The sequence below is a fragment of the Lissotriton vulgaris genome, chromosome 10 (genome assembly GCF_964263255.1).
Source record: "Lissotriton vulgaris chromosome 10, aLisVul1.2, whole genome shotgun sequence".
Classification (NCBI taxonomy): Eukaryota; Metazoa; Chordata; class Amphibia; order Caudata; family Salamandridae; genus Lissotriton; species Lissotriton vulgaris.
The window spans coordinates 947006875-947020646 of NC_141698.1; the positions used below are offsets into that span (position 1 = coordinate 947006875).

The window sequence follows — 13772 nt, forward strand, 5'->3', positions numbered from 1 at the left end:
AGTCTCCAGAGTGTAGGGACAACAGACACTCATTGCTTAGCATGGGGTTTGTGGGCATGATTGGTCAAATTCAGAAAAAAAAGTGTCAATGTGAAGAAACCAAGTGTCTCAATACATGCATGATTATGAATATAGATAGATTTAGGTACTGCATTCAATCAATCAAAAATTAATTTGCACATCTTCAAGAGTCTACAGGTAGATGTCAGGGCCTTTTGCTCCTAGAGTGGCAGAGAAGAGGTCTGTAAATTAAATACCTACATCTGAAGCGAGCCTCCTGTTTGTTTTAATGGGATATTCCAAAGGGGCTGGCATGTTGATTATTCCACACTCAAGTTCCGCTTTACCGGTTTCTAAAATGAAAAGCTGTTTTTTCTGTGTCATTTGCAGTGCCAATTATTGAAGGAATAAGAAAAAGGGTAATTTTCACAAATAATAAAAAATGTCAAGGCTAGTATGAACATGTTGCAAACATGTAAATGTAACTGCTTTGAAAGATGTTGCAGTGATAAATGCCACTCAATATACTGGCAGTGTTGTCTTTGGTGATATATTTTGCTAATAGCCGTCACAATGTTACATGACCAAGGTAAGTTATGACATTTTTATGTTCCTCTACCTTTATGCTAGCAGCGGTTGTCCTAAACATCTATGATGGAGTTGTGATCTACATGGTGTGGAAAAGCCCTTAAAATCGACAGATTGTTCCTGCAGTTATTTAGTATTAATGTAACATTTCCTGTTGATCTGGAGGAATTTAGGAAGCAAGCATCCGTGATGTCCTGGGGAAATTGAGAAGTGCATCAACCATACATTGACTTTAACCTTTTCCATGCGTCGGACGGCCCCCAGCCGTCAGATGTCACGGTGGGCGTGTGCGTCGGACAGCCAGGGGCCGTCTGATTTGCGCACGAGTGGAATTCGCCCGCACAGCAGGGAAATGTGCGCCGCATTGAAGCGGCTATACAAAAATCGGCACTGCTTTCAAAATATTCCAGACTGAGAAAATGTTGCAGAACTTTTGGCTGGCATTGCCCATTATCATCCAGCTGTTTTGTTCTGTAAGTTGTACAGTCATCTGCAGATCAGCTTAGCTTGCTTATACAATAATCTAGAAGGAATTCATATAAATACAGGAAAAGCAATGATGTAACTACAGGTACAAATAACAGTGCTTACCGTAGCTGCTCCCACCATAACTATGTGAGGTTTGGAAGGCGTACTCTGTAGAACAAAGGAAAGAAATTATCAGTTAGTTGGCACACTGAATTTAGTCAATAGTTTGACAGGTAAGGCCTATGAAGTTTTCCATCTATCGGGCCAAAAGCCTATGTTCTATATGATTTTTGCTTTTGTACAACTGTACAGTGCAATACATGTATCTTCTATGAATAGTATCCTTTTTGTACATTTTTTTGAAATTATAAGGGGAACTCCTGAATATTCCACCAAACACAATTCTTACAAAGTACAGGCCCACTTTCAAATTTGCTTCGATCCACTTATTTATCTTCAGTTAATCAATTACTTTTTCGTTCTTTTTGTTACTAGTACAGCTCTCTGTATGAAATGAGAGGAGTCCGGATCATTCCTTTGATTGCTTCTGATAGATTATGGGAGTTTGGGCAATTTTATCATGGTCAGTCATTAATAGATTTTAAGAGTATAAGTGAGTTGCTTAACTCTGCATCAATAACTCTCGTTAGAAATTGGGTGGTTGGCTGACCTGGGCGTAAGCCATGGTAAACCTAGTCAGGGTGAGGTCCAAGCAAACCCTAAATTAACCTGTACTCATTCTCCGGTAGCTTGGCACAGATCAGTTAGTTTTGACTTAGAGGCATTGTGTAAAGTATTTGGGCACCACTTCAAACAGTAAAACAAAGAAAACACCACACAAACGGATTCTACGCACATTTTAGAAGAATAGCTCGGATGTTAATAAATACAACAAGACAAAGGCCAGTAATTCAAATGGTAATGGCTGTTATGGAGGAACATAGGTAGATTATTATCCTCAGTCCTGTGTTTTGATCTCCTTCTACAGAGATATCCCGATTTTCAAAGAAGGCCTGTAACTTAATACAACTAATGAATTGTGACAAATCTATGCCTAAGGTAAACAGATTTCCACTACAATCCTAGTCAGGGTAAGGTCTAAGCAAATCCCTAAATTAACCTGTGCTGACCATCGGGTAGCTTGGCACAGATCAGTCAGTCTTAACTTCGAGGCAGTGTGTAAAGTATTTGTGCAACACCTCAAGCAGTAAAACAGGAAAAAAGCCACACACACACTGATTCTGCACTAGTTTTAGAAGAATAGCTCCATTAATAAATAAAAACCAGACCAAAACGACAAAAATACAATTAGTAGAACTGGGGATATTCATTTTTCATGTTTATAGTGAAAAATAGCACCAAAAAGCACAAAGCGATATTGGGGATATCTGGTTGTGCCAGACAAGTTCAGGCCGACTGTGATGGACGGTGGGCCGGCTACCGGGGCCTAATTAGGCCCGCTGAACTGAATACTTTAAATCCTGGTTGCAGAGTGATGTATAGAGATGCGTTGAAGATGTGTCGCGCAGCCGAGGGGATGCTTCGGTTCCGAGATGTGGCGTGGCTGCTGTGCGAGATCCTGTTGCATTGACATCAAGCATTGCATTGATGGAGTTTGTGATGAGAAGTCCAGTATCAGGGATGTGATGCACAGTTGAGAAGATGAGTTGGTTCTGCTTAGGGATATGTTGCTCAGCAAAGAAGATGCGTTGGTTCAGCTGGTAGGCACCTTAGGCCCACTTCCAAGGGTCCATGACCGGGGTGGCACCACTTGGCAGGGTAGACTCACAGATCGCATAATCCAGGTGCAGGGGTCGGAAGCCTGTTATGTCCTTAAGGCATAATATCAGGAGGCAGCCAACTAGCCCTTGGAGTCACTCTGGGATCTGGGTTCAAGAGATGCAGGTCCAGTCCTTCTCACCCAGGCAAGATGGCAGTCGATCAACACAGCAAAGCAGGAGTCCAGTATAGTGCAGTCCAGCAGAGTATCAGTCCTTTAGCAGCACAACAGTTCTTGTTCCTGGCATAGTATTCACATGTGCAGAAGTGTACTGAAGTGGTGGTGTCTGAAGTCCCCTACTTATATCCAGAGGAGCCTTTGAAACGGGGGAGACTTCACTGGCATGCCTTCGAAGTGCACATATATCAATCCTCCCTTCATGCCCTAGCTCCAGACTCACTACAGGTGGGGGGGGGGGGCGGGGTTTGCAGCCTTTTGTGTGGACAGGACGCAGCCTCTTCGTAAGTGAGGCTGTGCACTGCTCCTCCCTCCCATCCTGCCATAGATGGCCCATTGAGACACAACTAAGCTCCCAACGTGTGTGACTGTCTAGGAGGAATACACAGAGCCCAACTGTCAACTACACCCAGTCATGTAATAAGAGACAAGCACAGGCACTAAATGGCTAAAGCAAGTAAATTGCCAACTTTCTAGAAGTGCCATTTTCAGAATAGCAGTTTAAAATAAATCCGACAACCATAAGTTTGGACCTTAAATTGCAATTTCAGAGACATTAGACTTGAAGAGTTTATCTTTTCCCAATTGGAAATGAATCGTATAAGATGTAATAAGGTAATTCCAATGTTATTCTATGGGAGTGATAGGCCTTGCAGTAGTGAAAAACAAATTTGAGCGTTTTTCACTATGATGTTTTAGATGTCTTTTCCTGTTCTGATCAATTCACGTGAAACGTGATTTTATAGTGTTCCAGTCATACACAGCTTTATACAAGCCCTTCCCAACCCCATATGGAGACTAATAGGCTGACGGATATGAATGGCACTTCTGGCTGGTCATAAAAAAGATCAACAAATTATCCACATCCTCCTTTGATTCAAGTCCACAACTATTCCTTCATCAGAAGTACTAAATCAACCACCTGATGCTGCTGCTGCAGCAGCCCCTGCAGGGGTAACTGCTTGTTTAATACTCGTCCCCTTAAATCAAACACCTTAAATGTAACTGATAACTTCAATGTTTTGGTCAACAGCCCATTTGGCAGGGTAGCAAGTAAGAACATCTTTCACAGTTGGGTCTCTTGTAGCTGAATCTTGCTTTCAGCCAACTGGATGTGACAGATGCTTAACCTAGTATTCTCTATCACCAATTGTGCTCATAGCCCTGAACCTACAGAATCCCTTGGTAGGACCAAGGCAGCATTTCTATCTAATTCTCTGCACACTGTGGCAGTTCTGAATGTAAGAGTAACTTGCATTGCCTAACACTAATTACTGTTTTACCCCAAACAAGGAATTTCCAGAAACTAGAGGTCATTCTCAACATCCTTAGTAGTTGGATGCCGGTGATCGAGCACTATCTTTTAAAACCATTTGCAGTGGTTGGGCAATTCTTGCACCTCAATCCAAATGAAATATGCAGTTTGTGGCCTTGGTTCTCTAGCGAGGGATCAAGACATGAGTTATAGCTTGCCTGCTATGTTGGATCACCAGTCTCTCTTACACCCCCATCAGAGCTGTTCCACTACAGTTAAGGGTGCTCAATCCTCTAGCCAGTTAGTGGACACGGAGTTTGTGGTCTCTAACATGATCACAAATCTATTACGAGAGGGTGATTTTCTGCCACTTGGGATGGCTAGGGGCAGAGCACTGCTTGATACTTGTTCAATTAGCAACAACTGATGATTAAGGCAGAAAAGATGGTAAGAGCATGATTACTTACTTGTGATTTTAATGACACTGAAGTCAGGTTTTTCTTTTTCATATACCTTAGAATTTGTTTTCCCTTTCCCAGAGGTACGGTCTGGCCTCACCCCTAAGAGCTAATGCTTGGTAGTACACAGGATTGCTAGGGAGGCTTAGATTTTCTTACAGAGACTGTGGATGAGGGACTTACCTTAAAGAAATTATGTAAAGGGACTTAAAAACTTTTCTTTTAATAGTAAGGGAAGTCAGCTCTGAAAGGTTTTCTCCTATGTTGCATTCCACTTGTATAGCACCACACAAATATATATAGACAGGCCTCAGAAAGACTACTTGAGCATACAAAGCTAGAGATGGTACATGTGCCTTCTCACATTTATGCCAGTACTAACCTCAGTCCAAGAACTGAAGCGCTGTTTCATAGAGTTGTTAACCTCAGGACACCAAATAAAATCCTGAAAAAAGAAATGCAATATATATTTGCAATTAAATTTTTGGTTAATATTTGGCTGCACTAATTAATAACATGATGGGTATCAATATTTTGTTTTTAGGTAATATTAATTCATGGGAGCATGAAAACACAAGCAAACATGAGGAAATTCAGGTGCTAAAACTATATGGGTAAGATCCGGAGAGTTACAAAAAAACTTGCAATCCATGTGTAAATACCGGTTTGTGCAGGCATTAAAATTATAGGTGGTGCAATGTTTATCGCACATAGAAACTACCCGGTGCAATAAAGTTCAAAAACCAGTTAAACCGGTTACATTTCGGGAGGTCAAGATTTCTGGAATTTAACAAGGGAATCTAGCCTGGTAATTATAGGGACATGCGGAGCCTGGTGCAGTTAGACATGGTGATGTGGAAAATGGCAATAAAATGTACTGAGAGTTTCAGACTTTCCATCAGCTTAGGCTTTTCACTGCTTGATATAGGTTTACTTAGATTTCCTTAAAGATTGGAGCTATGTGGCCGCAAAAAAAAAATACATTAAGGAAGGAAGACCAGCAAATCAGTAAATCATCGGTCAGATGACAAACAGCTTGAGTCTGGATGTTAATGTGTTCAGGGTGTGGCTGACTGGCACTGCTATTAATGTTTAGAAGAAGAATATTTTAAATCAATCAACCGAATGAATAGTGTAAAATACGTATGTCTTTACAGTGTACCTGAAGGAAATCTCATCTTCTCTTATGTTCCTATTAATCAATTTCACACCCATGCCTTTTTATATGCCTTCACCGGTCTGATGTAAAAAAAAAAAAGTATTTTCTTCCTCACTCTGTTTTGACTCCCGCCAATCTGCTTTTTACCATCCACATTCCTCTACCTGCTCCTCACTCCTTTACTTTTCCAGTTCCTTGCTTCTTTTTACTTTTCCTCGAAGATCTATGTAATCCAACTAGCGATTCCTTCTACAAATTTACAATATTACTTCCACCTTCCTTGGTCTTTAGGATTTCATACTCGGTAGCTTTTCTTCAGACTTCCCTATCTGGTGCCCGTTTCTCTCTCTCCTTTAACATATTGCCTCATACCATATACCACTTCGAGTTCCTTTTCTTCCTCAATAATTTTTAACAACTGCCCCCTTTTCTTCCTTACTGTAAACTTTAAAAACTGTTCCTTTCCTGTGAAACTCTTATCTTACATCTACCTATTGCAGTGTCTTTCTACTTCTCTTGCGTTCTAAAACCACTGAACACTTTTCAACCACAGTTGACATCTTCTCATAATCTTCACTATAATCTGACCATTTCTACCAGGTGTTTAGCAGGTCAATTCTACTAAGACTATTGTCTATTGTGGTTTAACACATATAATTCCTGAGGGTCCTCCTCAGTGCATACCAAAGGCTTAACCTTCAATCTCTTTCTATTCTACATATAGCAGACGTCAGCCCATTACATTACATTTTTCCCTCCTTTCACACAAACAGCTTTGGTAATCAAATCAATTCGAACAGCTCCTTTTAGCTGGTTGCTATTTATATTTTTCTTTGAATGTAATTTTGAGATTTAGTTCATCCCCATCCCCCTTCTTTACCGGATACTCTAATCTCAATCAACTTCCCTTCATCTTTTTGTGGATCAAGTTCTGTACAGTCCTTCTCCTACCTATCTCTACTATCTTACTAGCCTTAAATAAGTCGGTCAACAATGATTACATGTTTGTCATATTTTTCCTTTGCTAACTTTTGAATCTGCCAAACTGTTAAATTCTTTGGCAAACAGACTGTATCTTCACTCCTACTAGCTGCTGATTCTACTTCCCATCTTCATGTTCTCCAAAATTCTCCTGTCGGTCTTTCTTTTATCCCAGCCTGCTCAAATGTGTACTACAGACCAGCCCTTCATCACATGGTGTTTAAATATGCTGTAGTGGAGAAACTTGAAGCAGAGGTGCAGAAAGGAGAGTTAAATCTCATTGCAAATTCATCATAGAACGTATTCTACTAGCCTAAGATCATTTCTGGTTATAGGATTGATGGAGAATTTCAGAAAATACCAGAAGATATTTACTTCAAAAACCTGAAGAGCAGATCTCGATGTGACCACAATATTGTTGAAAATTCCATGTATTAGGGAAGATCAGAAAATGAATTCACAGACCGAAAGGATAACCAAGCTTCTACTCCAATTTATCTTCTCAAAAAAACCTTGGGTCTACTGTATAGAGTCAGCCCACAAAATATATTAGAAAGAAATATAACAAAGGTCTTACCACTTTCGTGGACATCGTTTCATCTTTGAAAGGAATATCTTCATGCTGTTGAAATAAGACAACAAAATCAACACTTGCATTGGACCAAATGTTTGCTCTCACTTTAAAAAAAGCAATGTATGAATACGTAATTCTTATCAATCAGCGAGAATGCCTCAATTATTTTAGACAATACACCTCAAACAAGCTAAGACTCAACTTGGCACCAACAACCACTAACAATTAGGTCTCCTCAGATGATTTCTGAGTCGAATGCAAGCTGTTTGCTTGCATCTTCCTAGAGCACATCTTAAAATATATACCACTACATAATACACTATAGAAATCAAAACACAAGTACTAATTTGTAGAGTACCAAAACCTTAAAATATTGTGACACTTCAAAAAACATAAGCAGAGCAAGCACCATGATCGCTGTCTGATTGAGTCAATAATCTCTGAAAATCACAGGGGGCACCATAAAACTTCCCTAAACACAACATGGTAACTTCCTAATCTGAATGAGCTACCACCCGTCTCTCTGGAATACTTACCTATATTATTCAACTCAAATGCTCCTTCACAGATCTCCACCTATTGCTCACAAACAGAAAAAACCTAAGATAATCTAGGCTAACTGTGTCATCAGTTCCCTATAATGGTCAAAGCAGCAAACATCTTTCAGAGTATTATGTTATTTCTATTGGTATACAAAATCTTTCATTGAGATGGCGGCAGAGTGAGAACGAGGGTCTTGTTTTGCAGCCCTTATGGCTAGCATCTTCAGCTGTGGTGCTGCCTCACTAGGCTATCAACCCAGGAGAGCTTAGAATTTGTGTATTTTAGCCTTGCAGGGGTGCGTTTCCCATCTTTGTTGCACCACAGCCTTCATCAAACTTGTACTGCTGTTGCGGCTTCAGATACTCGGTACATAAAGCACATTCTATCAACTCTATCACAGGTCTGTATGAGAGACAATGGAACCCACCTTTAATGAAACTTTTCCAGTGTTCTCCCCTGAAGGTGCTGCTTAACATGTGTACATCCAACTTGCCTTCACTCTCCTTAGTTTATATTACAAATAGTAACATTATTGAATGGAGTGATAATGTGGGTTTCTATAATTTCTTGAACTGCAAGTTATTTATTGTACTAAGGCATTATATTTTCCCTCGTGACTCCCTGTGCAGACCCCCCAGGATATAGCGGCATGGATTGGCAAATTTAGCGGCACAAAAATGAAAATTTAGCGGCACAAAAATGGAAATTTAGCGGCATTTAGCGGCATTTTATTTTGGGTTTTTTGCAACACCAAACACAGATATCTTACTGTTTGAGTTATTTGACAACATGGAGCTATGTACATTTTGTTTATTTACAATTCAGCCCATTTGTTTTAGTTAAAAGGCATGTTAATCTTGGCCATGTACGTTCAGTTCTTCTGAGCACTCCAAATCTAGACCAGTATTGTGCTGCTGGTTATAATGACTTGGCTTGGCAGTTCGGGCTGGACTGTACCCATGGGGCACAGGGTCAAGACTGATTTGCATATGGCTGGGTTCAAACTGGAATGGCATGGTGAGCAAAAAAACGATGGATTTTGGCCCAGATCTCTGTACTGGGGTGAATGTATGACATTGTTCTGCATTCTGTCCATCACCTGTTGTTTTTACAATCCACAATGTTTTAAGGCAAAGGTCATGCAAGAGCTGCTATATTTTCTAAGGAATGTGCAAAATGTGTAAGGTTGTGGCCCGGGAAAGTCCACTCATTTCATAAACCCACTTGTAAGCAAAAGGACTTGTTGTCTGAATGAGACTGTGAATACAAAACATTGTTCGTTAACGCATGTCAGTCAAGGTTAAAGTACAAAACAGCATAAACAGGTTGACTCTGAAAAGCTGCACGCAAGGACTATTTGAAATGTTGACAAAGAAAAACGAAGTGCCTTAGGAAGAGGGTTTAAGAAATGCCAGGAAAACAGTCGAGCAGTAAGTTGGGCGGTAAGCTGTGTCCTCTCCAAAGCAAGATGCAAATTTGCCTTTTACTCGATCAATTTGCTTGCTACTAACCCCACTCAAACACACAATACTGTCAGAAGGTGTAATATAATATTACATTGACTAAAATGAAAATGTTGTGACTGGTGCCAGGATCCCGTTAGCAGGGAACAAGAAGCTGTTCGGAAGTCATTTCTCATATTAAAAAACTCTGCCATAGCAAAAAGGCACCAGGGATATTAGATTTCCGTAATTTTTCCTAAAGGTCGTTCTTCTCTGCTAAAATGTGGGCTTGTATGCTACCTCACCTCCTTTGGGCAACAGAATAGGCTAACAGCCAGGGTGAGAGCACTGCCTTCCAAGTGAAAACGTGTCACACACCAAATAGAACATCATCTGTGCATTTACTGAAAACAGGAGTGCAGTAAGAATTAAAAGAACCATCAAAAGTTTTTTTTAAATAGCCCTAGCCTTTAACCATATAGCGGGTTAATGGTGCATGCATTCACCTTTTTCCTCCACATGTGTGGATTTGAAAGCGTATCGCCTCATGTTTGTCTTTTGCAAAATCTTAGCACACATTCGCACCAGAGCACATTGTCGCGCTACACAAAGGAGCATGCTTCAAATAACATGACTTTTATAACAAGGGTTGTAAAACCCTAGGTTTATGTCAGTCTGTGCAATTCTATGAGGTAAAAAATAAGTGCAGGCATTTTATGTATCTATGCGGTTCTTTGTTATAAAGGCCTGGTTCCTCTAGGCAAGGTAATGAAAACATGTACACTACTGAAGGCAGAGACTAGAGAACTTTTATGATCATTTCAGTTTTAACAAATTGTTTCCAGCTGCTTGAAAGCAATAAGATTCTTTGGATTACAAGAATGGGAATTTATGCTTTTCAGGACATTACTGTCAGATGCCATCGGATTGAAATGATGAGTGCATCGCGCTTTAGATGGGCTGCATCTTTTTTTTTTTCCTCAATCAGAATTTATTTCAAAGTTCATTTGATGAGATATCCCCTCCACCCTGCCCCAGAAAAATTGGCAACCAAAAAGAATGAAAAAAACACAAAACAGAAATAAAATCGTCTGGGGAGTATACAAGAGATAGGAGGTCTGCAGGTGACATGTTACACCCAGTTTACTGGATTCTGCTGCAGATCACTCAGATTCGGTAATCTCACATTTCTGTTGCCAGCTGTAAAATGATATGACCTGTATCACAAATGGCACAAAATTGCTGCCAGAAGGATCGAACTCATGGGAACACAAAAAAGGGTAAAGATGCAATTTCTTGTCTTTTTTTATCAGAATATACTACTCGCATATACAACGACTTCCCACAAAGTGACGGTGAAGAAGGGTCATCAGGAAATAGGGGCTTAGTGAAAGTTGGCATCTCCAACTTTGAGTTGCCTAAATGCCAGGTTTCAGAGGACAGTCGGAAAGTGATCGACAGTTTCGAAGAGTAAATGTTAGAGTCTGTTGAAAGTGCACACCTTTAAGTGTACACCCATTAGCACCCAGTTCTCTAGACAAAATTAGCACCCTATTATTTAGTGTAGCAAAGTCCTTCCGTCAAGGTCTGCTCGGAGGGCAAAAGCAGGGGTGAGGGGTGAGGGGTCGGCAGTGCAGTGCAAAGGAAACTCTACCCTCTCTCGGCTTCGAAACAGGTCCCGGTGGCGCATGGCAAAGATTCCTGGATCTCACTTGGTTTTTGAGAGGTAAGTGTTTAGATGTTTTTTCCCTGTATTTTTTCATTCTTTTGTTCCGATGGCTGTCACAATTCCAGGATTTAGGTGTGCAGGAACACAAGCCTTTTCACATTCTTTCTGTGTGTTGAATCTGTTGTCATTCCCGCTGCAGCCTCCGTACCAAAACCTGGCACAGCTCTTAGTCAGTGAGTCGTAGTACCATCGTCCTTTTGCATTTGACAGATGTTAGAGACTGCAACTGTTTCAAGGTTCTCCTGCGGCTCAGTGTTCACCATGAGGTTTGCGCTAGCTGTATCTTAGTAAGCTGTGCGTCACACTGTAAACGGGATCCTGGCAGGGACGGACGCACCTCCTGTCTGTGTTCGCCGGCCAGCTGTTCTCCTGCTCCGAGTCCGCTTCCCTGGTCTCTGGAGAAGAGGAAGAGTCTTCGTGTGTGTGTGTCGCTGCCGCTTCTCGCTGGTCTTCTCCCTCTCTCGGCCGCCGTCCTCGACCTCCTCTCGCTCCTTCTCTCGCCGCCGCGAAATCCTGGGGAATGGAAATGGGTGCGCATGGGGCTGGATTTTAAGGCAGAAACGGGGGAGACGGCGGAAACGGCAAATTTCGCGGGCTTTTGCCCAAATATCGCGGCATTTCAACAGATCGGCCGATTTCGCGATTTTTTTGCAAATCGCGAAATCGCGATAAGCTGGAGGGTCTGCCTGTGTCTAGACTACCCTGACAACCTCTAATCAACCAAATGGCTCTGGGCGTAGTTATGTTATGGGAACTTTAGAGCGTGCGATTACCCGGAGGTGTCCTGGCGCTAGTTACTACTCCTTAATGCTGAGCTGGAAAAGAGAGGATTTATTTATCTAAAAGTCAGGTCTTTAACCCCTTCCTGAAAGCTAGAAGATTGGTGGCATTTCGCAAATGGAATGACAAGTCATTCCAGGCTTTTGCTGTGCATGAAGAGAAACCTCTGCCACCTCACTGAGCTTTTTGTGTTGGTGGGACTACGACCAGCTTAGCTCCCAGAGATCTAACAGTTCTTGTTGGTATATACTATTGAAACTGACACCTTAAATGATCTGGTCCTAAGTCTTGAAGTGCTTTAAAGACCATGCAGAGAGATTTAAAATGCACCCGGTTTCTCACCGGGAGCAAGTACAGTGTTTTATCTCTTTGGAAATTGGGGAGAACTTGATGTGCCCGTAAGTAATCTGGCCGCGGCATTTTGTAGCAGCTGAAGCTTATACAGAAGTCTTTGTTGTATGTTTAGATATAGGCTGTTACAGTAATCCAGCCTCGATATGACCAATGTTGTGACTACTGTTTGCCGGCTCCCTGAAGGTAAAAGTCGTAATACCTTCTTGACAGTTCTGAGAGCATGCACTGTCGTTGAAGATACTGCATTTACTTGGGTCCAAAGGAGAGTTTCTCATCCAGTATTATTCCCAAATTTGTCACCATTTTTGAAAGTGTAGGGAGTGAACCCATGGAAGCAGGCCATCAATTAGGAGTCACAAAATTAAGATAGTTCCCAAACAGCATTACTTCCATTTTATCGGAGTTCAGTTTTAGGCAATTGTCTGCCATCCATCTCACCACCAATTCCATACAGACCTGAAACCGTTTATCTATTCCCAGCTCTTGGCCAGGTAATAGAGACACCACAATTTGTGTGTCATCAGCGTAGGAAGTGAGACCAAACCCGAATGCACTGATAAAGGGGGCCAATGATGAGACAAACACGTTAAAGAGTGTGGGGCTCAATGACGATCCCTGCGGTACATCACATGGCAGTGCAAAGGGCTTGAACTGAAATGTACCTAGGGATACAATCTGTCCCCTGTCTGATAGAAAATAATTAAGAGATCCCAAGCTTTCCCCTGGACCCCACAAGCCTTGAAACGGTCCATTAGAATATCATGATGGACCATATCAAAGGCCATGGACGGATCTAATAAGATCAAGGCTGCCCTGCCTCCTCGATCCACGGCTTCCCTGATCTCCTTGTGGCCCTAATGAGCGCAGACTCAGTGCTGTGTCCCTCTCTAAAGCCATATTGAGGGGGATCCAGTGCTTGTACTTCTCCCAAAAATGCACTGAGTTGACGATTCATGATTTTTTCAACCATTTTTGCGGGGAAAGGAAGCCAAGAGATCGGGCGGATGTTGTTGGGATCCTTAGTGTCCAGGCTTGGCTTTTTCAGATGGGTCAATATTGAGGCCACCTTCGAAAGCTTGGGGAACCGTCCTGTTTCAAACATCCCATACAAAATGGATGTGAGAGAAAGAGCAATCGGACCGGGGGCCAGTTTTACCACCTTCACAGGGCATGGATCAAAAGCAAACCAGATTTGGCTCCCATTAGGAGCTCAATAGTACTGTTTACAGTCAGTGGCACACATTTATCAAGGGCAAGGGGGACAATCCTTGTGGGCTTAGATACTTCCCTTGCCATGTTCAGCCCAGCATTGTTAGGTCCACTGAAGACAGAAAATATGCTCTCCACTTTATTAAGGAAGAATTTGGCAATCTCCTCACACAGTTCCTGACTAGACTGAACTTTAACTGGGCTCAGGGAAGCCAGGCTGGAGACAGTTCTAAACAACTCTTTGGCAGAGTTCTTCGCCAAATCGATTTGGCATG

At 41.7% G+C, this 13772-nt stretch overlaps 1 protein-coding gene across 1 annotated transcript in view; it reads right to left on the reverse strand.

Moving 5' to 3' along the window:
- The window catches only part of CASD1 (CAS1 domain sialic acid O acetyltransferase 1), a 163384-nt gene that overhangs the window by 116010 nt on the left and 33602 nt on the right, over positions 1 to 13772 (reverse strand). Inside the window, exons 4-6 of the mRNA XM_086941948.1 lie at positions 7444 to 7488; positions 5109 to 5171; positions 1180 to 1224 (exon numbers count right to left, since the gene is read on the reverse strand). Coding sequence (XP_086798074.1) covers positions 1180 to 1224; positions 5109 to 5171; positions 7444 to 7488 — 153 coding nt within the window. The remainder of the gene's footprint in view (positions 1 to 1179; positions 1225 to 5108; positions 5172 to 7443; positions 7489 to 13772) is intronic.